Source organism: Choloepus didactylus, chromosome 14 (assembly GCF_015220235.1).
Source record: "Choloepus didactylus isolate mChoDid1 chromosome 14, mChoDid1.pri, whole genome shotgun sequence".
Classification (NCBI taxonomy): domain Eukaryota; kingdom Metazoa; phylum Chordata; class Mammalia; order Pilosa; family Megalonychidae; genus Choloepus; species Choloepus didactylus.
In genome coordinates this window covers 12777091-12802887 of record NC_051320.1, presented here as the reverse complement: position 1 = coordinate 12802887, position 25797 = coordinate 12777091, and the positions used below count along the sequence as shown (strand labels likewise).

Below are 25797 nucleotides of genomic sequence, written 5' to 3'. Positions count from 1 at the left end.
ATATACATAGTAGAAATTTTACAGTCAAATTAAGTACAGAAAAGTATCTGAAGAGTACAGAAGACTAATTTAAAATAATCAGATAAAAAAGATGAAAATAACATCACAATTGGAAGGAATGAGAATACTGGACTGAAATAAACTCCACTGTAAGAGTAGAGAAAAGATAAATAAGAAAGTATCTAGAACTCCCTTGGATTCCTTTAGTAACCCTACAGGAAATGCTGAACTAGACGAAGATTAGTAATCCGAGGTAACAAAGCAAAACCAATTGTTAAGTGAACGATCAAAAAAAAAAAAAAACTTCACATAGAAATTAGGCTGAAAAGATTTCTCCAGTATTCAACATTAAAGATGCTAACATGACTTCTTAGGAAATTCTGAGAGTATCAAAATTTCCTCCTCTCCCATTTTCCTAATGCCATCAATTGGTGGTAGCCTTCTCCCTAGCAAGAACATTCTCATCCCACCCCACCCTACTCTAACTTAACACTTCTCACTGGTTTCTTCAGTCCTGGCAGTGATGTCTGTCTGTGCAATGAGTTTTTTGTTTGTTTGTTTTGTTTTTTTAATTACTTATGCAGGAGTCAACAAAGTTCTTTATCTAGGATACTTTATTGATGACAATCCAGAAATCAACTTTTCCAGTTATAAATTAATATCATGCCCTATTGAGATTCTTTATTGTGCAAGACATCACTAGCCCTGAGTGAATTCCACATGACTCATCACCGGGTTTGTCAAAAGTCAAACTTATGCTCTCTCAAACCACTCTCTAATACCGCCCCCATGAATTCATTTGCTCTGGAGAATCTTGCAAGTTCTAAGATCACTCTAAATTAAATTTCTCAAGGGATTTCCATGTCTTACTTCATTGGCTACCAAGGTACAAGAGGAAGTAATGATACTTTTGAGCATCCAAAGCAAATATTCTTTTTTTTAAGATAAAAGGGTAGTAAACAACTTGTGGTATAAAGACAAGATGGATTAAATCATCGCATTATTATACTATAAAATGTAGTTGGCATTATTTAACCTACTATCAAAGGACCAATGTTAATTATTTTGGAAAATAAATTCATTTTGCTAATCATTAATTAACAGAATAAGTCATGGCTGATCTTACCCTGAGCTGGTTGGTTTGTGCTTCCATTCCCAGACAAATTCCTTTTCTTGGTTCTTCCATCACATGGTTCACTCTGGCCAGAAGCAGGGCATTCTCTTCTGTTGCTAACTTCACTTAGCCCCTGATGACTATCACAATTCAGAGATGGATCTAATTGGCTCTGTTCTACTTCCTCTGAATTCAGAGTCATATTATTAATCCCATCAAGTAGTTCATTATGATCTTTATCACTTGATCTAGAATTTTCATTACCAAGTATAACAGCTGAGGATGGAAAAGAAATTAAGTCCACTTTCATGCATGTTTCATCTTTCTTGTTGTCAACTTCTGTTTTAGACTCATTAGTATCTGTATCACAGCTTTGTATAGCATCAAAAGTCCAACCCTGCGCTTCCCAATATTGAAATTGTTCCAAATAATACCAATAAAGTTGACTATAATGTTGCTCCCATTCTTCCTTTGTATCAGAACTGTTCCAAGGTTCAGAAGAGAGTGTTTGATCTGAATGTTTTTCTTGCCAGCTTTGCCATAATAGTCCCACTCCATACTCATTCCAATACTTTTCCCATTTCTCTGTAATCTCCAGCGTTGGAGATAATGCATTTTCAACAGGAAGATTTTCAGTTTCAAGATCTTTTTTGCTTTGAAGTTTACATGTTCTGGAGTTCTCACACTGATCAATTGAAGATGGATCATCTGAAGCCAAAAGGTCATCTTCTTCATATTCTTTTCTCCAAGATTCTATCATAATTTCATCCAAGTATTTCTTTCGATGTTTTTTCTTTTTCTTTTTTTTGACTTTATTTCTAGCATTCATAGATACCTACATCAGACAAATAATAACTTGAATATAAAATATACTTCTTAAACTGCAAGAGAAAGTAGAGTCCAAGTTCATTTTAATATTAAATTAAACAAAATACCTTTTAACTGCTCCCAACCCCCACCTCAGGCTGTTAATTACACAAACAAGTTAACATTATTATGTTTCCAACAGGAGGAAAAGCTGCACATTGGACAGATCGTTATTTGCAGTTTTGATTAATTTATAAATACGTAAATTTAAAAAGAAGTGGTATGCTTTAATATATAACACACATTAGATTTGGTATTAAAAATAATTCTTTATGATACTTTATGAAGAAAACTTAGAAATAAGAATATTAAATGTAAAGTAATACCTCAAAATTCTTGAATGCAGATAACCCACCAAACTGAAGTGGCAACCCCATACTTCTCATGAGCTCAGCCTCTGAATCAAGTTCACTTTCATCCAGGTCTGCCCCTTTGCTATCATGTGACTCTGCAGTGCCATGACCCTCTTCCTCTTCTTCTGTGGGTTGGTCTCCTACAGATGGTATTTGTTAGCTTAGTTACAGAGAAAATTTAGAAGAAAGTTTTATCATTCTCACTATAAAGAAGAATCTGAGATCCAGAGTGATTGCATGACTCTCCCAAAATAAAGGTGTGCAAGTGTTACAATTTTTCAAGGAAAAGGAATTGATGGAAGTATGGGCTATTAACAACAATTATCAACCAAGAATCAAGAAATAACTTCTAGTTTTGGTTCTGCCTGCCTGCTACCCCTCCAGCTTCCCATTAAACTTACATTTATTGAGTGCCCACTGTGTTGGGAACTGTGGAAAGTACTGCAGATGTAAGAGGAAACAGGGCCAGGCCTTGGTCGCCACGGTAATATAACCCTGGGGTAAACACTTACATTTTCAGACTCTTCACCTGCAAAACTATTGAACCAGATTAGTGGATTTAAAATTATGATTTATGAAGCTATTTTTAGGGGCTGTTAATAAGAGACATGAGAGGTACATCTTCAAATTCTGTACAGATACTTTAACGTAAACCGGGAATTAGATACTGGAATTCCAGGTAAGATTAATAAAAGCGTTCTGCTTTTATTAAAAGTCTGAATCCACTGAACTGGAAGATCATTTCAAGCTCCCAGAATCTAGGCCTTACAGGAAAACCATTTTATTATAGTAATACAAGTTTTATTTTATCTAATATCTAAGAGTAAATCATATCTTTAATTGGACAAATGCCATTCAATTGCTCTATTCACCATTTAAATTGTGTGGTAATCAAAACTATTTTATATATTAGCATATTCAAATTAGGATTAAGCTGCACTCCAGCTTAATGATTTTATGCAACAGAACAGTTAGTCTTACATGAGAAAAATGGAGAATCTCATGTGTACAAATCCTACTAAACAGACTCCTGAGAGAGAGTGAAAAAGATACCTAGTTATATAACGAAGGGAGTTCCACTCACCATTCCATTCAATGAACTTACAAAAGCTAAGAAAGAGCATAGTGGGGGAAATGAATGAGCTAAGTTTCATATTCCTCTCATGGATGCATATTTTCTTATGTTCAGCAGGAGTCTAGTGTTTAAAGAAACCTTATTTGTATAACATAGCTTGAAAAAAAAACAACAAACATTTCATCTAGTGTGCAAATGAAGAAATGGTGACTTGTGAGAGTTAAAGGATTTAAGGGTGATTACAACAAACTTGACTTGTGCCTATTTTAGCCCCTGACGCCATGCTGCAGTTTTCCCAGTGTCTAGTAACATAAAAGATCTATGTGGAAAGGACAAATGGAATCCAGGTAGGGAGGTCTGAGGGAGACCAAGAGGGTTTTCAGTTAACTAGGTGAGGCCCAATGAATAGACCAAATTTTACTGTTTAGTGGGAAAGTTAACCCAGATGATTAGCTTCTTTTAAATTTCTCTTCAGGCAAAAAAACTATGGATGCTTACTTGAAATTTATCCTGAATCATTTATCTGTACAATAAATGTTGATGAAGAAATCATACATTTCCTCCTTTTCAAAGATTCACAGCAAAAGAGGCTTTATCAGGCCTGACAGCAGCTACAGGAAAAGAAAAGATCTATCCTGACGGGGATTTCAGAACCATGTTAAAATAAAAAATAAGGACTGTCTATGATCACAGGGTTATTTGTAACTTACTGTATTTTATACTAACAAATGAATACAGCATTATAACAAGTTATAAACAAATTAACACAATATTATAGTTAATTTTAGCAAAAAAAGGACTATATACACTACATTACCTGCATCACTGCCATTGTCTTTGACATAGTAGCCTTTTAACCCCAAGTTGCACAGTTTTCGATCCCTATGAAGCAAATTAAATGGTCCGTATTAAAATAAATTAAACTATAAATTTAGAGGAAAAACAAGTTTGACAAGGGAGGATAGATTAATTAAAAAGGTTAAGGAACAGAAAAGCAATTGGCTAATGGATTTTCCTCACCTATAATATAGAGATAATATATATTTCCGTGGGGTTGTTATGAAGACAGACAGCATACAAAAAATCTTCAGCATTGTCCCTGACACGTGGTAAGTATTTATAATCATAACCACTAATTATTAAAATTACATGGCAGATTCTAAACAGTGGGGGGAGGAGTCCTTTCCTCTTGATGATACACATAGAATGAGGTACTCTAAATTTTGCTGGAGGACTAGAGCATAAAATAAAAGCAGAAAGATTTTGCTTAAGCATATATAAATCCACATGCAAAACCTAGTTCATTTGCAAATATACCAAACTATCCATCGTCTAGCAGACAAGAGATTTCATGGTCTGAGCAAAGTTTGATTTGGGGACTAACATATAATAAGGTTCTCATTTAAATATTTTATCAAACTGAAAAATAAATTAAGACAAAACAATTTAGTCTCACTGATTTTTAAAAATAGAATGGTTAAACTTTCCCTTACATACTTTAAAACCTACTAAGTTTAACATACTTAGTAGAGTATAACTAGTAGATATACTTGGTACATACTTAGCAGATTACCTAGTAGAGTAACATACTTAGGAGAGTACTTACACACTTTAAACTCAACTAAGTTTTGTTTATCTACTAAGATTGGAAATTATATAATCAAAATAAACCTAACAGAATACTTAAAAAAAAGGCAGAAGATTTTGCCTTTAGCATTTTTCTATCATTAAATTCATTTGTAATAAATTCCATCAAAACTGCCATAATAAGGCTAGTTTCAAGTTGTAGCTAACAACACTTTCCTAATGGAGCTACAATAAATTCAACAAAATAAAATTCTAGTGTACTTGATCTTTTTTTTTTTTTTGACATTTTATGAAACATAAAGTTGGCAGTAACTCAGCAGGGCAGCAAGCAGGGAAAGGTGAGATACAAATGTGCTTTGGTAGCATGCCCACTGGCCCCCATGAACACAGGGCACTGGGTGGGTGGGGGAAGTGGGACTCGCACAGGGGCATCAGGGGTGTGTCTGCCAACATCCAAGGATACAGTGCACTGAGGTGTCAGGTGGAGTAGATATGTGGGCAGTTATCGTTGGAATACTTCTTACTTGATCAAGCAAATCAGTAAATATACTGGGGATAATGATAGTCAAGATTTTCCTTGTTGGAGGTGGTTATTTAAAAATGTGGAAACAGGGAGGGCTAAAAAGAACCCTAAAGTGCTGTTATACGAATGTCATGGTTTTTCAATTTATATACAAGTAGATACAGAAATAATTTTAACTGTGTGCTTATGTATTTATATATGTATGTATATATAAACTGCTGAGAGGCGAAGAAGCACTGACAACCCAGGAGCAAAGAGCACAGTGAGTGCCCAGATCTTGGTTTCTAAAAACTATTCTCCACTAAAAGGAACCAGGGTGCCTTGGAGAAATGGCAATTCCAGGTTGGAGAATGGGCTGTGAAAGACAAACTAGGATCATCTTTTAGTGCCAAAAGGTTAGAAAGTGCTCACAGACTACTGGGGACATATCAAAGGACAAAGGAGCCACGTTGAAGGGGCTTCCACCATCCAACTCAGACAATCTGAGCCCCAAAACAAACGATAGCAATGGAATATAACCCATTGGTGAACAAAGAATCAAGAGTCCATGTTAATATAAACAAATGAGTAAACAAATGGGGAGAAGCAAAAGTGCTTCCTTACATTAATAAACGGCGAAAGAATGACTGAGTCAGAGAATCACTATTTGGTGACCAAAACAGAAGTAGCCGATTCAGGTGGAAATTGTCAAGGAAGGCTATGGCCTGCGTGTCTGTTGAAAAGCAGGCCCATTGGTGTAATGTTGGAATGTCTCCCCACAGAATACTGCTTAATAAAAGGGAAACATCATGATTTTACAGTGGAGAAGCTTGGGCTGACAGAAAGTACCCCTGAGGTGATGTGCTAGGAAGAGCAAGGCATCCTTTCTGTAGCAGGCATGCCAAGGAGGCACAACCCCATCAAGTCATCATTTTCCTATGTCCTGTTCTAGGCTTTGTGTATAAGCACATAATTGTTATTCTATTATTCTGGTATGTTAATTTAACACCAGGTATTTTTTTCATGTTACTCAGAGAGCCAAGGTAATGATTATTTTTAAGAGCTCCAATGACATGTCTTCACATAGATTCTGTGCAGAAACTTGAATGTGTCAATAAAATGGAATATTAGTTTAATTACAGCAGAGGACATAAGACAGTAATGTTAATATAATGTCCTCAGAAAACAATAAATATTAGTTACAATACTATGTCCTATTTCCTGCTGATGTAGTATGAAAATCCACTCTTGATTGCTGAGAAGATATCTGGCACCTATGCTGATGCTCATTTTCTCTTTTCTGCTATATATAAGTAAACATATTGAGGATAATAATCTATTCTAGAATGTTGCCAGTAATCAAATCTGTTACTTACAGATTCTGCAATGTACCTTTGCCTTATGTATGTAATATTTTCTGGCAAGTTCCTTGATCACAAACACAGTGCCTGCCTGCATGCTTTCTGTGAAATGGGCCCAGACTAATAGGACAGGTAAGGTCCAGAAGAAGCATCAGAAAGATACTTCTTTGCGGGTGAGAGGTGAAACAGGTGTTCAAGGTTACTACTAGTATGTCCCAATGCTACAGATAACCTGAGGCAGAAAAATAAACAATGGAGAAAGAGAAAGAGAGAAAGCTGGCTCTTAAATATTTATGAAAACTGTTTCCTACCTATCGTAACTTTCAAGCCTCTCCAAGAGCATTCATCACTGGGAAAGATACTACTTCTGAAGCATGGTGTTGGCAGAATTTCCATTATATGGCTATCTCTCTATAAGGCAATCTTTGAGTTTGATCAGTGTAAATCAATTCACAGTGCATAATGACTCTGGACGAGTAAGGACTATATAAACCTTAACTGCTAAATTGATTTGTAAAGTTGGACACAAGGTCTAGACTGTAGTAATGCCACTAAGCTACTGTTCTAAGAGCCCTGAATGAGCAGCCATCTGAACTTATCATGATACCTTTGAATACAACAACCATGACTACACCATGCATAAGGCATCTTTTTATCCCAGTAAGTAGCACTTGGGTAGCAGAAATACATGCTGAAAAAAATGAGTCTTGGAAATCTCTAAGGTACACATCGTAATTCTACTGCAAAGGGATTGCAGATCACTTTCATTTTCTGGAGAAAAGGGGCAAGGAAGTCCTTTCTGAAAGAGCTGAAATGGGATCATAGAAATGTTAACGACTTGCTAAAGGCCACATCGCTAATTTTTGGTAGAGCTGGGATGTGAAACCAGATAGATATTCTGGTCTGTAAGACCAGTACTCTTTAAAATTCTGGGCAGGAACTTGTTGGGGAAAAAACTTTTTTTTAATGATTCTGTTTTACTGAACATGACATACCAGGTATCCCAACCAGACACTGTAAAATTTGTTTGATCAGAAGTAAATATTGGCTCTTCATTTTCCAGAATAGTCTTCCATCTCAACAAATCTGTATTAATATATTAAAAGTATTTCAACAGGATTCTAGTTGTTCCAGTCACTTTAAATCTTAATCAAGCAGTTTCAATGAAATCATGTTTTCTATAGTAAAAAGGACAGTAGAAGGGGTTAAACAGACCTGGGGTAGAATTCTGGAGCTGCCACTCACTGTGTGAGTTTTTAGGCCACTACTATGATTCAGTTTTCAACTAGAATAAAATAAGGACAAGACAAAACCTCAGAGGGCTGCTGAAAGGCTTAAATGAAAAATAAAGAACATGAAAAGTAAAACAATTAGTGCCTGGCACTTAGTAAGTCATCAATCCAGTGAATTTTTTTCTTACATTTTGTCAATTCTAGTGGATATTTTTTAGTCCTCATTTCACTTGAGAGTTTAGCAGTTTTCCAGTATTGATTACTCCTTCCTGGAAAGGCTTGGTGACAGTATACTTGGGCTTGCCTTCTACCTCTGTTTCCCAGCTGAGCCACCTCTTCTCCTCTTTTTTATTTTTAAAAAATGCTGCAATTCCTCAAGGATGGATAACACCCCCCCCCCCCTTTTTTTTTCTTCAAGGTCTTTCTGTTTTAATTTAGACATATGCAGAACATGAGGCGGAAAAAAAATTCAGAACAGGCAAAAGTCTGTTCAACTGTTTTCACCAGGTCTTAATGCCATACATCTTAAACAAACTGAATTCCATCTTAAGCAAACTGTAGAACCCATTGCTCTTTTGTTAAACTGGCTATTTACCAATCAAAACAAAGTAACAGATGATGGTTAGGCTTCCACACCAGCCTACAAGCAACAGTTAACTGCCAACAAAGCTAAACAAAAAAATCTAGATCATCTAACCAACATTGTTTCTATGTGTAAACCTCAAGGTCAGTGCACTTCTCTCTGTGGGTTGCAGGTCTGTCCTTGCTATCCCAATTCCTATCCCCTCCCCTAGGTCTACTGCCTACTCCTTCCATTTTGTTACAATAGTAGGAAGGAGCCTTCTAAGATCATACCACCAACAAAATGAATGGGGACTAGAAATGTGGATAACACCCTTTTTTCCATTCCCTAGGTACTAATTAATGGCTTTGATTACTGTCTAGGCATGAATAGCTCAAGTTTTTAAGATTAGTCCAGACTTCTCCAAAGCTCCAAACCAATATATCCAATTACCTATATCACTTACCTTTGGAAATCTCATAGATACCTCAAAATCAAAATGTGTACAAAGTTGAACTCATGATCTCCTCACCTCTGCCCCCAAATAAAAACCCATGATTTTCCAGTGGTTCCTTCTCTGTGAAAGGCATCAACACAGGCCAGAAACCAGGACATTATCCTTGACCCATCCTTCCTTCCCATCCTTTGCCCCACATCCAATCCAATCTCCCAATCCCAAGAATAGTTCTATCTTATTCCCCTTCTCCATTTTCACTGCCATCTATCCTAATCCAAGCCACCAAAATCTCGCCTGGACAATAGTTTTAAGCGGTTCTTTTCCAAACCATTCTTCACACTGCAACAAGAGCAGTCTTTCAAAAATGCAAATCTGATTACATCATTCCCCACCTTAGTGTTTTCCTCTAGTCTACCAAGTCCTACAAGTTTGACTTTGCCTACCTCACCAATCCTATCTCCTATCTCTGTCCCAGTCATTGTTTCAGTTTCACAGATTTTCTTTTGCTCCTGCAAGGCCTTTACAGGCTGGGGATGTTTTCCTCCCACTCCAACTTACCCCATTTTGTTTCCACTCACCCTTTAGACTTTTTTTTTCAAATGCTACTTCCCCAAAGAAATCTGTGACCCTTAGAGAAAAGTTATTACAGCATGGTGTACTGCTCTCTCTTAACACTTATGATTAGAATTAATCAAACATTTGTGTAACCAGTTCTCTCAATATTGAGCACCTGTGCTAGTAAGTGAACTCAATAGGTGTAGGGACAGGCTCTGTCTTGTACTCTAGTGCATAACAGCGGACCTAGTAGGAGCACAATAACCATTCGTGGAATGAATGCATGAACACAGGCCTGCATGGAAAAGATGACAGGTTTTGTTTTGAAAAGGTCCACTTTTTACATTAAAGTTGGCATAATGTTTAATTTCTTTCCAGGTTAATGTCTAGATTACTTCACAAAAACACATGAGTTATAAATAAACCAAACACTCAAGTGACTGGGAAGTAAGGCACTGTCAGTTCTGGGAGTTTATCTTAAGTATTAAGGGATATTTTCAAATTCTGACTGATGTGAATAATAAGAATTCCTTCAAACTTAAAAATCTATCTTAAACTATATTAAAAGACTATCACATAAAATTCTACAAGGATTCACTTTCACAAAAAGAATGTGAGATAATTAGGGTGAGAATATTTCTTTTAAAGATACAGACTTAAGTGGCTTAAATCACACATGTACTATTGGGAAAACCATCTCTGGAATCCAATTCTCTAGTCAGTTTTTTCCTCCACACTAGCTACCTTCCATGCAGGATATATTTTCCAAAAATAAAGCGATCTCAAAACCTAATGTAAATATAGTTAAACCTTTTATTTGTGCTAATCAGAAGTTCTAACAGAACTCACCGTTTTAAAAAGGATGTCAACCCAAACAAGTTACCCAGCTTCCAACTTGCACCTTGTGATGTCACATCTACTAAAGCGATTTCATCTTTCGTTTCACTTTCCCCCGATTTCTCAAAGTCTCCTCAATTTGTAAAGCGCAAACGACACACATCAGCTACCACATTTTTTTTCATACCAGCCAACAGAGATTTGGTCCTTCACTTAATAATAACGGCAATACCTTGGCCAAGGGGCTAATATTTTCACCGGCCGTGGTTTCAGGGATGGTCTACAAGCACGTTTGCAACACCTACTACATCTCTGGGAAGCGATGGTGCCAGAAACGAGGAGAAACGCGTTTTTACTCACTCTACGAACGCCCTGGAGCAGAGGCAGAAGATCTTATCATCCTCCTCCAGGTCCTCGACGAAGAGAAACATTTCGGCCACGCGGCTCCACTTCTCGCAGCACATTTTTCCGCCCGAGGCACAGGCCGTACATTCAGGTCGGACCTCCACTCGGGTCCCGGGGGCCGAAGCGAGGCCTAGGCGGTGGGCACCGGGTTACCCGGGACTGACGGGTTAGGAACGGGCCCGGGGCTGCTCGCGCGGAGACTACGGAGCGCCGCCACCGGAAATGGGTCCGCCAAACCGGAAGGGGCGGGGAGTGGGGTGTAACACCAAACGTGGCCCGTGTGCGGCCGTCGCTTGGCTTTCTCCTTACTCCTTCCCTGGAAGGGACCCGCCACACAAATCTACTCGCTTCGTTCCGCTGCTGGGCCGCGGATGAGCTGCCGGCTCCGCACACTCTCTCCCGCCCGAGGTGCGTCGCATCCCTGGTCTCTTGCGCGTCTCTGCCCGTTGTCCGGCGGGGGGCGGCCCCTTTGACGGGGCTGGGAGAGGCGGAGGGCACGCATGCTGTGTCCGGGGCCAGCCTGGAGTCCCCGGAGTCTCCGGTCGGGGCTCGCTTTCCGACGCGGGCGCCAGCGTGGCCCGACCCGGAGGTTCCGCCTGGGCCACCACGAGTCCTCTCTCCTCCGTCCGCATCTTCCCTCGCCCCGCATCTCCCCTCGCCCTCCTAAACCTCCAATTTGGCGCGTTTCCTCTGGACTTGGAAGGTGGGTGAGGCGTGTCCATTGTCGCCGGAGGCCACTGGTCTCGTCCAGTGACTTCCCTTCCGGGACACTGTTCTTGTAGAAAAGCTAAAAGAAATTACGTGGGGATCCCGAGAGTTTAGTGAGAGGCCGCGTGGGTGGTGGTTAAGAGTGTTTGCCTCCAGGCAAACCAGTCTTGGAGTCCTGGTTATGCCCCTTTACTAGCTGTATGACTGGGCAAGTGACCTAACTTTTGTCAGCCTCATTTTGAGCATTTGCAAAACGCGGATGATTCATAATACCTATTTCATAGGGCTGCTGAAAGGACTAAGTGAAACAGTGTACATCAAGGCTCCCACGTGTGCTACTAGTTTTGAGTCGGCACCTGCCTCGCGGGCACCGGGCGCGGTCTCCGGCCCGAGTTTTGCAGTTGGTAAAACCGGTCTTAGACTGCTAATGAGAAAAATGTATGTACGCATGGGCAGGATAGGGAAAAGTGGAAAGCACTGCAGAGTTTGAAAAGGGCAGCCAGTATTTGGTGAGTGGTATCCTTGAGACTGCCCAGGCAGTTTCCTTCAAGAGGCATGGCCAGGCTGGAGGGGTGTTGGAGCACTTAGGACTTGGTTTGTGCTATTAACGCCAATACGGTAATAGTGTTTCTTTAGAATTACATGAAACTGGTGTAAAATCCAGACATTTAGAACAGTCACCCATATTTTGGCTGCTTTTACCAGTGAGTGGAAATAGAAGATTAATTTTCAAATGGAATGTTATTTCTCACGTCTTTGCTGTTCTACTTTGATGTCAGAGGTGCTGATTTCAGTGACTCAAGAAGGTAAGAATGTTGCAGTTTCTTACAGATGTATCTAAATAGATCTGCAACATTTCTTTTTGGATGGGTGACTAGGGTAAGAAAATAAGGAGAACAGTAATTATTAGGGTGGAAGATTTTAGCTAGAAGTTGAAGGGATTATCTTTTAATAACCTTGAAAAGTGATTCATGAGAGAACCTAGAGTTTAAGCTTGAAATCTAAAAGCTATATTTTAAAGATAGCCACTAGAAAGCAATGGATTTTATATGGGTTGGGTTTGCCTGTTTTCTTGACTGAAATATTCGATAAACTTCAGCTTTATTTGATACAGATCAAAAGAAGGGGGTTCTCTGCCAGATGTACTCATATGACCAATTTCTGAGGCACCAGGGTTTCAAAGAGAGAAAGTTTATTTCTAAGTGTAAAGCAAGAGGTTAGATGGCTTATCAGCCTAAAAATCTGTTCCATGAACTGCAGTTACTTGGATAGTTTTATGATACTAAAAGGTGGACAGGTTTTAGGGTAATAAGTACAATGGTTCCAGATGAAGAGGTTAGAGACGGTCTGTCGAGCATGTGCAAACTGATTACATGCTTGTCACAGAACATATGTAAGAAAATGGTGGCCTTAATATGATGATGGGCATGATTTTTAATATTATAATGAGGTATAGGTCACTTGTAGATTAAAGTTTAAGCTACTATGCATGTCAGGTTGGCCAATTTTGGTTAGATCTAGCTTTATCCAGTAAGATAGTTTAGGATTTGGGATGGGTTACTTCTGGGCTGATTCAAGTTCCTTCAGTAATGAAGTGTCTTTTGTGATCATTAGACTCTAAAGTTTAAAAGTTTAAGATGATACAAGTGGGGCCAGTCACAAGGTTTTTACAATCACAAGATAAAGGTTATATAGTTATAAATAATTATCAAAGATTGAGGCAGCTGGGTTACAGTTCAGTAATTTCAGATATTTCCCTCTGGCTATTCTTATATACCAGAAAGTAAGAAGAACATCTGTATAATGATTCAGTAATCATTATTATTTAATTCTTAATTTTTTGGTTACATATTCATAGTTTGAAGTAGAATGCTTATTCACTGAAACTGAGTTTTAGATCCTTGTTAAACCATTTTTTAAATATGCAGAAAGGGAAAGGTAAAATTCATTTTTATTTCAGCGAGTATTTCTTCTAGTTGGTATTTTCAATTTGGCTCTTGTGCAAAAAGTCGGAAATGGATCTGCTACCATCTGCTAATGGTATGGTGGTAACAGTACTGGTAACGAGTGTTTAAAAAATAGATTTATTTCCTTAAAAGTTTCATAGAAAACAAACAAAAAAAGCCCTCTATTTGGATTTACTGGTTTTTGAAATATTCTGATTTAAAACAGCTATATGGTTAATTATAGTAAACATAGTTCACCATCAATATCAATATGGTGGTTTTTCAGCTTGTCATCCTTTTCTAAAAAATCAAAATTGCATGTATTACAATTGAGAGAAATAAGATACTTTATATGTGGTCCATAGGGTTGTGTTTTGCTGTGTGATTCTTTATCTTTTTCTTTTTTTTGGATAGGCAATAACCTGGAATTTTGGTAACCAAAATATTATATCTCCCAGAAAACATAACAATTACAGTTTTTATTGAGTTAAAATTAAGAAAATGGTAAGGAATCAAGTGTAGCTTACAGTAAATTGGAAGAGGGAAGGGCCAGGCAGAAGTAGGGAAAAGATAGAAATTACTGTTTTAATATTTTCAACCTTTCTTGTTCAAAGAGAGACATTAAAGAAAGTGTGAAGGAAACCACACTAAGAATTAGGAGAACTATTTTTTGTTTGTTTGTTAATTTTAATAATATATTTTTATTTAACCCAATATACCCAAAATATTACCATTTCAACATGTAATAGATACAAAAATATTAATAAGATATTTCACATTCTTTTTTTCATGCTAAGGTGTTCAAAATCTAGAGCATGTTTTACACTTACAGCACTTTTTAATTCGGACTGGTTACGTTACAAGTGCTTTTCATCTATAGTTTGTGGCTTCCATATTGGGCAGTAGAGTTATGAGCCTTTACTGCCAAACCAAGAGGAGTTATTTGGGGATGGGTAGCCGGGTGTTTTGGGGCACCTCTGTAATTGGGTGTCTTTGGGTGGGGTGCCTGCTCAGCAGACCTGTCATATATCATATCATATCATATCATATCATATTATATCATATCATAGCTACTTGTGCTGTCCTCCCTTTGAGCTTATGGGTATGGATGACATGGCGTCAAAAATAGGCCCGTTACCGGTTATGCCAACACCCATACTATTTAGGAGAACTGTTTTGTTTTTTTTTTTTAATAATCCAATTTTATTGAGATATATTCACATACCATGCAGTCATACAAAGCATACAATCAGTTGTTCACAGTACCACCATATAGTTGTGCGTCCATCACCAAAATTAATATTTGAACATTTTCTTTACCACATACACAAAAGTAATAAGAATAAAAATGAAAATGAAAAAGAACAAATAAAGTAAAAAAGAACACTGGGTGTTTTTTTTTTTTTTTTTGCCCCCATTTTTCTACTCATTCATCCATACACTGGACAAAGGGGAGTGTGATCCACATGCCTTTCCCAATCACATAAGCTACATTTTTATACAGTCGTCTTCAAGATTGGGTTGTAGTTGGATAGTTTCAGGTATTTACTGCTAGCTATTCCAATTCGTTAGAACCTAAAAAGGGTTATCTATATTGTGCGTAAGAGTGCCCACCAGAGTGACCTCTCGGCTCCTTTTGGAATCTCTCAGCCACTGAAACGATTTCATTTCATTTCACATCTCCTTTTTGGTCAAGAAGATGGAGAACTGGGTTTTAAGTTTGGCTCTTCACTAAACTTGTTTTGTGACTGGGCTGGCTAACTTGTCTTTTTGTGTTTAAAGTTTATCTGCAAAACTTAAGAGGTTGCACTCATTGAGTTATAAAGCTACTTTCTCAAATTATCGGAAGTAACTTATTTTACAACTCAGTAACTTATTTTACCAACTCAGAACCATTTCATTCAAACTCCTCTGATAGTTCTCTAGTAGCAAGTTTTAGCACACTGTCCTGGTCCATATTTTTGTCAGAGATGTGAGTGAACACAGTTCAGATCTGAAATTAGCCACCATTTGTTAGGTGCTTCCTATATGCCTGACATTATTGGAAGTGCTTTACATATGTGTTCTGTTTACTGTTATATCCACAGTGCCCAGAATAGCATCTGACACAAAGTACTTGCTCAATAAATATTTGTAGATTGAATGAATGAGTGAACAACTCAGTGATGTTGGTGTTCTCTGGGCCAACCCCATTCCTGTTCACCCTTCTTGCTTAGTCAAGGACATGGCCCTAGTAATTACCCTTTCCTGTGTCATCTTTACTCTCCCATTTCACCATTGGTATTAAAAAAATGCTATACTCTCTTCCATCTTAAAAACAAAAACTATTTACTCCACATTCCCCTTTAGAGACCCGCCTGTTTCTCTGCTCCTTTTTGCAGCATTCCTCTGAAGAGTTGTTTGTATTTGCTGTTTCCAATTCATTTCCCCCCCCCCCCCATTCTCTAATACCAAGAGAATATTTATTTTACCTATGTGCCCAGGTGGCTCTCCCTTAAACTTAAATATCCAGCAAGGGGCCTTGCTCCTCCCAGCCATGGGCGGGTACAGGGATGGGTCCTGGAGCCCTTGTCCAGCGCAGTGGAACCCAGGGACTGGAAGTGGAATGGCCCTGAGCCAGCGACTGCCAAGAGCAGCAAAAAGCAAAAAGGAGGCAGGAGCCAGGGATTCTTCCAACCACAGAGTTGCCAAGGGGAGTACAGGATGCTTCCAGCTCTGGCGCCAGACTGACTGTTAGCGGTGCCTACACATGGGAGAACAGTGGAGGTCCTCCAGGTGCCATGGGCAGAGGCTGCAGCCCAGGTGCCTGCCCCAGATCCAGCCAACCCCAGACAGGAGAGGGGAGCAGTGGCAGTTTTGCCTCTGGGTGGGAGGGCACAGGTTTTGCCCAGCAAGGTGAGGCCGTATGGGGGAAGAGCAGGCACTGTTGCTGAGGGGTGAGTTTCTGAGCCCTTTGCATGAGTGCCTGCCCGCTGCCCCCCAGCTCTTCAGCGTCTGATGTGGAAGGCATCCTGCAGCCACTGTTCACAGGTATTGCGTGTGGGGCACAGTGAGGGGTGATGGGTCAGGGGGAAGGGGAGCAGGCTGGCATCAGGAGGTTCCTCGTCATTTGACAGACCGCAGCCTGGTGGGTAGGAGCTGCCCGATTGCAGGGAGGACAACAGGTCCTGGCACAGGGTCAGGTCTTGGCACAGGTGCTTGTAGTCCTGGATTGACTCATACATGCCCCACAGCTGGCACAGCAGGGACATGTCCACTGCCGCAGCCCCATCTCCTTGCACAGCATGGCAAGGTGTTGAGATGGACCCAGCAGGGGCCCATGTGGGTGATGGTGGGGCTGGGCAGGTCCGGGACGCAGGCGGTACAACTCAGCTTATTGTGGATGTGGCGACGCTGGCTGTAGGCGAGCTCCAGCTCCTACCACTCGACCTAGGGCAGCTCCCATTCTTTCACTTGACTTTGATCCTTATTTCACCTGACTTTGATCCTCTCCTTTTGCCAGAACAGCTGTGCCAGTGACCTCTGTGTTGTAAAACTCATGATCAGTTATTCCTTTTCCTACTTGACCTCAGCAGCATTTGAAACAATGGAAACGCTTTCAGTTCTTGAAACATTTTTGTACTTTGACTTCCAGGGAGCCACTCCTGGAAGGAGGATACTGATTTCTCTTTGTTTTCACAACTTCTAAAAAGTTGAACACCCCAAAGTTCAGTCTTTGAAACTCTTTTTTATTCTGTATTCACTCCCAAGAGAAATCTTCTTTAGTTTTATGGTTTTATATATTGTCTGTGTGCTGACGAGTCCCAGATTTATTTCTCCAGTCCTGACCTTCCTGCTAAACTCCTGATGCTCATATCCAGATGCCTATTTAACATCCTCACTTGATTGTCTGACAGACCTCTTAGACTTAACATTCAAAACTCAATTCCTGATCTCCTCCTCATCCCAATCTTACTCTTCCTGCAGCTCCATCTTTTCACAAGTAAACTAATGATGATGATGGTGGTGGCAGTTCTTCTATAGTGCTTACCCAGTGAAAGGCCCTCTTCTAAGCTGTTTTACATGTTATCTTACAGGGCAGGTGCTGATATTATCCCTGTTTTAAAGATGAAGGAACTGAGGCAGAGATGTTAAGTAACTTGCCCAAGTTCACACAGTTGGTAAGTGGCAGACCCTCCCAGGATGCAAACCCAGGCTACCAAAAAACTGTGAAGTCATCCCAGATTTCTCTCTCTCTCTCATTTACATTCCACATCCCATTCATCAGCAAATCCTGTTGGCTCTATCTTCAAAATATATCCAGAACACCTGACCATCTCTTACCACCCTTTCTCTGCCACCCTGTCCAAGCCACTTTCACTGCTCATCTCCATTATTGCAGTAATTTCCTACTGGTTCCCTCCAGTCTATTCTCAACACAGCAGTCAAGGTGACTCTTAAAAGCCTTCAGGCAATCTCACCTTTCTGCTCAGAGATCTCCAATAGCTTGACCATCTCACTCAGTGGAAAGCTGTGGCCCTTATGCTGGACTACAAAGCTCTGCAGTCCTGCCTGTCTCCCACTGCTCTCTCTGTCACCCTCCCTCAGCCAGCCTGGCTCCCTTGCTGCTCCACAGACCACAACCAGGCTACGTCCTTTGCTCTTGCTGTTTTTTTAGCCAGAAGTTCTCTTCTTCCAGATATCCACATGGTTTGCTCCCTCACTTCCTCAGGTCTCTGCTCAGATGTACCTTGTAGAGGGGCCCTCCTAGACTACTCTCTGAGACTTAGCAACCCTGTCCCCTTGCCTATCCCTTTGCCTGCCCATAGAACTCCATATTGTTCATATCGTGCTCTTCATGTTTCTCCATAGCACCTGCCATTGGCTGATGTAGTATATTTACTAGCGTCTTTGTTTATTATCTGTCTTCCTCGTCTAAAATGTAAGTTGCATGTGGTCAGTGGACTTTGCTCTGGAAAAATGCTTGTGACATAGGAGGGGCTCAGTTAATCTTTATCAAATGGATTATTATCTCTGTTTTTCTGAAGACAAAACTGAGACAGAGAGATTAATTAACTTTGGTGAGGTGTACAAAAAAGTTTTTTTTTTTTTCAAAATTTTTGAAAAACTTTGTAAAGATGTAGAAAATAGTAGCACATTTGTAGCTGAACATGAATTAGCATTGTAAGAAAGCTACCCAAAAAAGAAGTGTGCTCTTAGATTCTGTTAATGCAGTAGTTGCAAGCACATCACATTTATGTGTCCAATACTGTTCTAGGCCTTTACACATATTAACTCATTGAATCTTCAGAGTAATCCTATGGGGTAGACACTATAATTATCCCAAACTTACAGATTTCAGCCAACTGAGGCACAGAGAGGTTACTTCTACATGCTCTTCTCCATGTCAAATAACAGTACATTGCAGGGGTTGCCTGAATGGGGAAAGCTTAGGAAACCACGCTATGAGGAGTATTTGAAAGAATCTGGTGGCTCCTGAGAGCTGTGGCTTGAAACCTCAGGTGTTGCCTAGTGAGAGAAGTTCTCTGGGGCAGAACTAGGCTCAGGAGGTAAAAATTACAGTAAGATAAGAATGAGGAGGACTTTTTTAGTACTGTGGTGTGTAGTTTTTGGAGATGGAGTGGGACATTTTGAGTTTTCTGTTCTGGAAGGGTTTCCTTCAAGACTGGATGACTGTCTGTGGGAGTGAGTTCTTGCAAGAGGCTGTGGAGGGACTGCTAGGTGTCACGTCGTTTCCATGTAAGCTCACGGGGGGCCCTGCATATGCCCTGCCCCTCTTCCCTTTACTGTTTTCAGTAAGTAGAGGGAATAAATCAGATAAGAAGCAATTTTATTACCTGTGGGTGGAGGGAAGTACTAAAGAAGGTTTTAAAATCATAAATTTTTACAATCTTATTAAAAATCGGAAATGAGACTAGATTACTGTGGGCAATTGTATTAAGCAGGAAGGGTCAGATCATCAAAATGTTGATTGGATTTTAGGCCTAGGAAAAACTCCTCTGAATGTATTTGAGAAGGTGTCATAAATTTTAATTCACCGATAATCTTTAAAAGCTCTCTTATTTATCGAGATATAATGTACATACCGTAACATTCACCATTTTAGATTGTGCAAGCTATTGGTTCTTCGTGTATCGACAAGGTTTTACGACTGTCACCCCTCTAATTCCACAACATTTTCATCCTCCCAAAAGGACACCTTTCTCTACCCGTTCACCCAGCCCTTGGCGATCTCTATAAATAGAATCCTACAGTAAGTGGTCTTTTGTGCCTGGCTTATTTCACTCAGCATAATGTTTCCATGCTTCATCCATGTTGTAGCATGAACCAGTACTTCATTGCTTTTTATAACCGAATAATATTCCATCCTATGGATATATCGCAATTTGTTGATTCATTCATCAGTTAACAGACATTTGAATGTTTCTGTTTTTTAACTGTTATGAATAATTCTTCTGTGAACATATGTGTATGAATTTTTGCATGAATATGTGTTTTCAGTTCTCTTGGGTATATATACCTAGGAGTGGAATTGCTGGGTCATATGGTAATCCTGTTCACAAACTTTTTGAGGAACCACCAAACTGTTTCCACAGCAGCTGCCCCATTTTACATTCCCACCAATAATATATGAGGGTTCTAATTTCTCCACTTCCTCGCCATCCCTTGTTATTTTGTTTGTTTTTTTAAAAATTATACTTATCCTTGTGGAAAAAATTCTCATTTTTCAAAGTATTAAGTTTTGCTACATTGCTTTCTAAATGATCTGAAACTGGTAAATTATAATTATAGTTTTGTCTCTTTAGATGAGTTGATTAGAATATGATGTGAACAAAGCCCAGGTTGAGGTTTTATATCTGAAAGTGTACTGGTTCGCTTTCCGTTACTCTAACCTGCCCAGATTCCTCACAGGTAAATACTGTTGATTACAAGGAATTCAAAACACATGCCCTGCTAGTAAAGTCAGTTAACAAGATAATCTGGGCACAAAGACAGCATGCGATTGCATTTGGGTGTCTGTCTACCCCTCTACCTCCATTCCTTTCTTTGATTTGTCCATTTCCTACCTCATTGGCAAAGGATTTGAGATGGTTTTCTTTAAGATTTATGTATTGTGGAAGATGATACAATAGCTCTAAGAATAGCATCAGAACCCAGAGAAATTATGAATGGAAGAAGGCAATCAAAGAAATCTTATGTAAAAACATGATCATAAGAGCTAATGTAATTGTATCATTGAACATCATGTTTGGCCCTGTCTGGCAAGGTTAGAATAAAGAGACATAGTCACTTACACATCTTCATACTTTTTCTCTGAAGAAGAGAGGCTTTATATAGTGGCACTAAACAACGTAAAGAAATGTCCTCGCTAAAGCAGTGGGAGCATTAGTACAATTCTTAACTGTGTACACTAGGGTGAGGCTGTAATCATATTTGCCAAACACTTTTGAATATCTTTTGATGTTTATTTTGTAGAAATTCTAACTCTAGGTATGAGCATCTTTTTTTTTTTTTTTTTAATCACATCTTTCTTCCATTTGTTTACTATATTTTCCAGAATACATACATTGAAGCTTGGGACAAAATGAATATCTAATTTCTGGTAAGTCAAGTTACTGTGTTAGAAGATGAGTTAGTAAAATAATTGTACAGCTGTATTTTTAGTCATTTAGGAATTTGTCTTTAAATTTTTGTGGCAACATAGACAACATAAAATTTCCCGTTGCAACCATTTTCAAGTATTCAATTCGTTGGCAATAACCACTTTTACAATGTTGTGCTACCATCACCACCATCCATTATCAAAACTTTTCCATCTCCCCAAGCAGAAACTTTGTACCCATTAAGCAGTGACTCCCCATTGCCCTTACCCTCAACCCCTGGGACCCTGCCTCTAAGAATTTGCTTATTCTAGATATTTCATGTAAGTGAAGTCATATGATATCTGTCCTTTTGTGTCTATCTGGCTTATTTGACTCAACATGTTGTCTTCAAAGTTCATCCATGTTGTAACATGAGTCATTTAAGATGTAAGAGAAATTTTAATATATGATAAAAATAATATGGGTAAATTTTTATTATTGGATAATGTCACTTTTAAAAGAACAAAGACCTACAAAATACAACTTGATGTGTTCAATAAACATTAATTATTTAATAAAAAAAAAAAGAACAGACAACTTTTCTGCAAATCCATTTCTCTAGATGAGACAGTATCCAAAAATGTGTATCATCTTTTCCTAAAGCTTTGGGTTACTCTTATTGAATCAAATATTAATGTTTTCTTTTATGAAGAACAGTTATTTTAACATAACCCAGTTTTAAGATACAGATGTTCAACATCATTTATGATATGAATCAAATTATTAAGGTCAATCTGAAATTTCACTTCCTCAGCTTTATTTTCCTCTGTCACTTACAGCTGGTGAGTTATTTCATAAACTAAACCCAACATACTCTCTGAAAGGGTAGATGAAACTTTATACTTTTCACATTTAAATCCAGCAAAGTTAACCATGAACTGAGTGCTCATTTTTTAAGAAGTGACTCTATTAGTATTTATGTTGACTAAAACATTTAATTTTTCAGCTGTGAAGAGAATAATATTGGATTATTTTTTCTTTCCAGTGGCAAAATTAAAGAGCTGCTATGGCAGTGAAGAAAGAGACTGAATTTATCATTTTCACCTAAAGAAAGATGATAGACAAAAATCAAACCTGTGCTGCAGGACAGGATTCTGTGCACTATATGTTTTGTCTGGTCCACATACTCGAAGAATGGTTTGGCGTGGAGCAGTTGGAGGACTATTTGAATTTTGCAAACTATCTCTTGTGGGTTTTTACGCCACTGATACTTTTAATACTTCCTTACTTTACTATCTTTCTTCTCTACCTGACTATTGTTTTCTTACACATTTATAAGAGGAAGAATGTGTTAAAAGAAGCCTATTCTCATAATTTATGGGATGGTGCCAGGAAAACTGTGGCCACCCTGTGGGATGGACATGCAGCGGTTTGGCATGGTAAGCGAGAATGCTTTGGTCTCCATACTGCTATTTGTGTGTGGAGTGTGTTGTCATTCTGTTGTGTTGATTGAGAAGAGACTGAAAAATATAATGCAGGGGGTATTTACTATTTCCGTTTGTCTTATTTGCATGCATTTTGCATAACTATATATATATCATTCTTAAAATGATTTTTTCCAAACATTAGTTTTCGTTAAATAAATAACCACACAGTAGTGTAGACTATTAGTATAAGATAAAATATAAAGCTTTATATTTAAAACATTTAAAAGAGTAAAGGAGAAACTGATTAAAATATGACAGAAACAAAGTTCTATATTGGAAGTGGCATCTTTTACAATACTTGTTGGGAATGTATATCCCTCTCCCATACACATACCCCCATATTTCAGGGTAATATATATTATAAGGAATTTCAATTTATATTTCAAGAGACATGATTTATCCATATTCAAATGTTGAACTTATCTGTGGCAGGATATATTTTTAAAATTAATTTTATTAATTACATTTTCTATGTAGAACCTTTATAAAAGGGATTCATAATTTTGAGGTTTTTTAAATATGTACTGTGGCATAGGAAGTAAAATATACGGTTCTTAGCTTTTAATGTTTTATTATAACTTAATGATATTGTATTAACGATACTGATATTGTGTTGATGATATTTAATGATACTGTATTACTTAGGATAAGTAGTACTTTTTAAAAATTTATTTTCTTTACTCTGTTCTTTAAAGACATATAAAAGGCATTCCTGTGCATATTTGTTTTAATTCATGCTTTTTAAAAAATCTTCAAGGGATTTTAAAAAGTAATAAAAATGTTCATTGTAGAAAATGTGGCAAATACAAAAAAATATGAAGAAAAATGGTGATCACATAAAATTTTCCATGTAAATGAGTTCTGTTAAAGTATTGATGTGTTTATCACTGTTATATGTCTGTGCTTGAGTATGTGTGTATATCATCAGATTGTTCAAAATATGACTTCAAAAATATGACTTTTAATGATTACAAGACACCCTATAATTCTTATAGCTAATTTAATCAGTTCCCTATTATTGAGCTTTCAATTTATTTATACTTTTTTGCTATTTTAAATGGTAAGTATTTTTATACAGAAGTCGCTCCAATATTTCCTGTTTTGAAGTTATATACGAGTTACATTTTACCCTTATACTGTGTAATCTAAGTGTTCTATGTGATTTTTCAAAAAATTCTGCAATTCTCATGTGCTGTGCAGTAAAATACCTATTCTACATCTTCAAGAAACATTAATTTGATGTTCTTTACATACTTACATTTCTAGGTAGTTTGCTTGGTAAAGCCCTATGAAGTCCCTAACTTCAAGTTGATTATAGCCTTTAAATTATAAAAATTTTGACTTATTTTTCAAAAACCATTATTCCTAGAAAATACTAATGGCATTAAAAAATCTAGAATCTTAATGACTCCCCTCAAAAACTGTAAATTTTAGCATAAAATTTAGTTAGTTAGGATCATAATTTTCATTGCAGGGATATAAAGAATGTTTTATCTATGGGTCTTTTAGTTTGTTTTATCGTGTTTTATTTTGTGTGTTATTGTGGGTTTTTTGTTTGTTTGTTTTACAAAATTTCATTGTGTGAAAATAATGTTTAAGCATACAAAACACCAACATAACTGGTTCAAAATTTTGGAAAAGGTAGTGGTTGGATAATTAGGTAGTCTGATCATATGGTTTATTATTTATATTACATGAGTTACTGACTTAAGAACTTAGACAGCAGTAGTCAAACTGTAAATTTTCTTTTAGTTCATCTTTTATTATTGTTATTTTTAGAAATGGACACATTTTATTCACTAAAATAGGCCTTGAGATGAAACCGTATGTAGCAAAGTTTTTTATGGGAACATTAAGTTGAAGTATTAAAAAACCCAATCCTTCTCTACTTAAGTGGGGTGAGTTTCTTTTCGCATCTTCTATCTTTCATGCCTGAGATCAAAATCAGGTTCTACAGAGTTATTTGGTTCAGTTACTTAACTTTTCTTTCTTTTTTTTGAACAATGATTATGATTTTTTAATCTTATTATTTTGAAAAACATTTAGAATTAGAGAAAAGTTGCAAAAATAGTACAGGAGTTTTAAATCCTTCACCCAGCTTCCCCAAACTTTACTATCATGCATAACTAATTACCAAATTAACAGTGGGATAGTACTATTAACTAAACTACGTATCTCATTCAAATGTCACCTGGTTTTCCACTAATGTCCTTTTTCCAGGATCACATATTTCATTTAGCTGTCATCTCCCTTTAGTTTCCTTTAATCTGTGATAGTTCTTTAGTTTTATTCTTGTTTTTCATGCCCTTGAAGCTTTTGAAGAGTACTGATTAGTTATTTTGTAGATTGTCTCTCAATTTATACCTGATATTTTCCATAATTAGATTGAGGTTATGCATTTTTGGCAAGAATACCACAAAAATGAAGTGTCCTCAGTGCATTCTATCAGAGGGCTCGTGATGTGGCTATGTCTTATTATTGGTGATGTTCATTTTGATCACTTAGTGAAGTAGGTGTCTGCCAGGTTTCTTCGCTGTAAAGTGACTTATTTTTCCCCTTGATAAATATCTTGGGGAGCTGCTTTGACACTATCTAAATAATCAGTTTCTCCTCAAATAAGTTACTTAACTTTTCTGAACCTCATTTTCCTCTTCTGTAAATTAGCTTGTTGTAAAGATTCAGTGAAATTCCATTTAAAGTACTTAGCTAACTCAGTAAATGTTAGCCATCACAATTATGCATCCTCTTTCTCTGATAATTTGGAAGGCATTAAAATGCATCTTTTGCCTCTTGAACTTTAAGTTCAACTCAACACATTTGCTTTGCTCATAGTCCCTAGTATATTCAAGATACAGTTTTAAGCTCTCACATTTTTTACTTATCTCCAGTAAGAAATGGCATTTTGCCACCTAGTACATGCATATGTGTAAGTATATATACTGTTCCATTGAAAGTATATATTCTTTCTACATGGGACCTACTCTTATTTTCTTATCTGTTCTCTTTTATTTAAAAAGAAAAATATGGGTCATGTCATAACCCACTAAAGTGACTTCACAAATGACTGAATTGATTTCAAAACCCAATAATAGATCGCAACCAGCATTTGAGAACATGGATGTGGGTTAGCATGTACCTCCCTGTCATAGGAAGTGTGGTATGAGGG

General features: G+C 37.7%; 2 protein-coding genes and 1 pseudogene across 7 annotated transcripts in view; 1 reads left to right on the top strand and 2 right to left on the bottom strand.

Moving 5' to 3' along the window:
- The window catches only part of TGS1 (trimethylguanosine synthase 1), a 55005-nt gene extending 43884 nt beyond the window's left edge, over positions 1-11121 (bottom strand). The window contains exons 1-4 of the mRNA XM_037802811.1: positions 10863-11121; positions 4227-4291; positions 2308-2474; positions 1127-1949 (exon numbers count right to left, since the gene is read on the bottom strand). Of these exons, the coding sequence (XP_037658739.1) occupies positions 1127-1949; positions 2308-2474; positions 4227-4291; positions 10863-10966 (1159 nt within the window). The 5' untranslated portion in view covers positions 10967-11121. The remainder of the gene's footprint in view (positions 1-1126; positions 1950-2307; positions 2475-4226; positions 4292-10862) is intronic.
- Positions 11122-11176: 55 nt separating this feature from the next.
- TMEM68 (transmembrane protein 68) overlaps positions 11177-25797 on the top strand; it is a 51056-nt gene continuing 36435 nt past the window's right edge. For 3 of the 6 annotated variants that reach the window (XR_005211615.1, XM_037802813.1, XM_037802817.1), the window contains exons 1-3: positions 11362-11610; positions 21120-21164; positions 22190-22583. Coding sequence is in view for 5 of the 6 variants with exons in the window: in XM_037802813.1 (XP_037658741.1) it covers positions 22259-22583 (325 nt within the window). In the remaining variant the exon portion in view is untranslated. Of the gene's footprint in view, positions 11316-11361; positions 11611-12008; positions 12422-17701; positions 17722-21119; positions 21165-22189; positions 22584-25797 lie in introns of those variants that run through there. The other 3 variants (XM_037802814.1, XM_037802816.1, XM_037802815.1) reach the window with 3 other exon arrangements.
- LOC119508780 lies at positions 16549-18422 on the bottom strand (annotated as a pseudogene).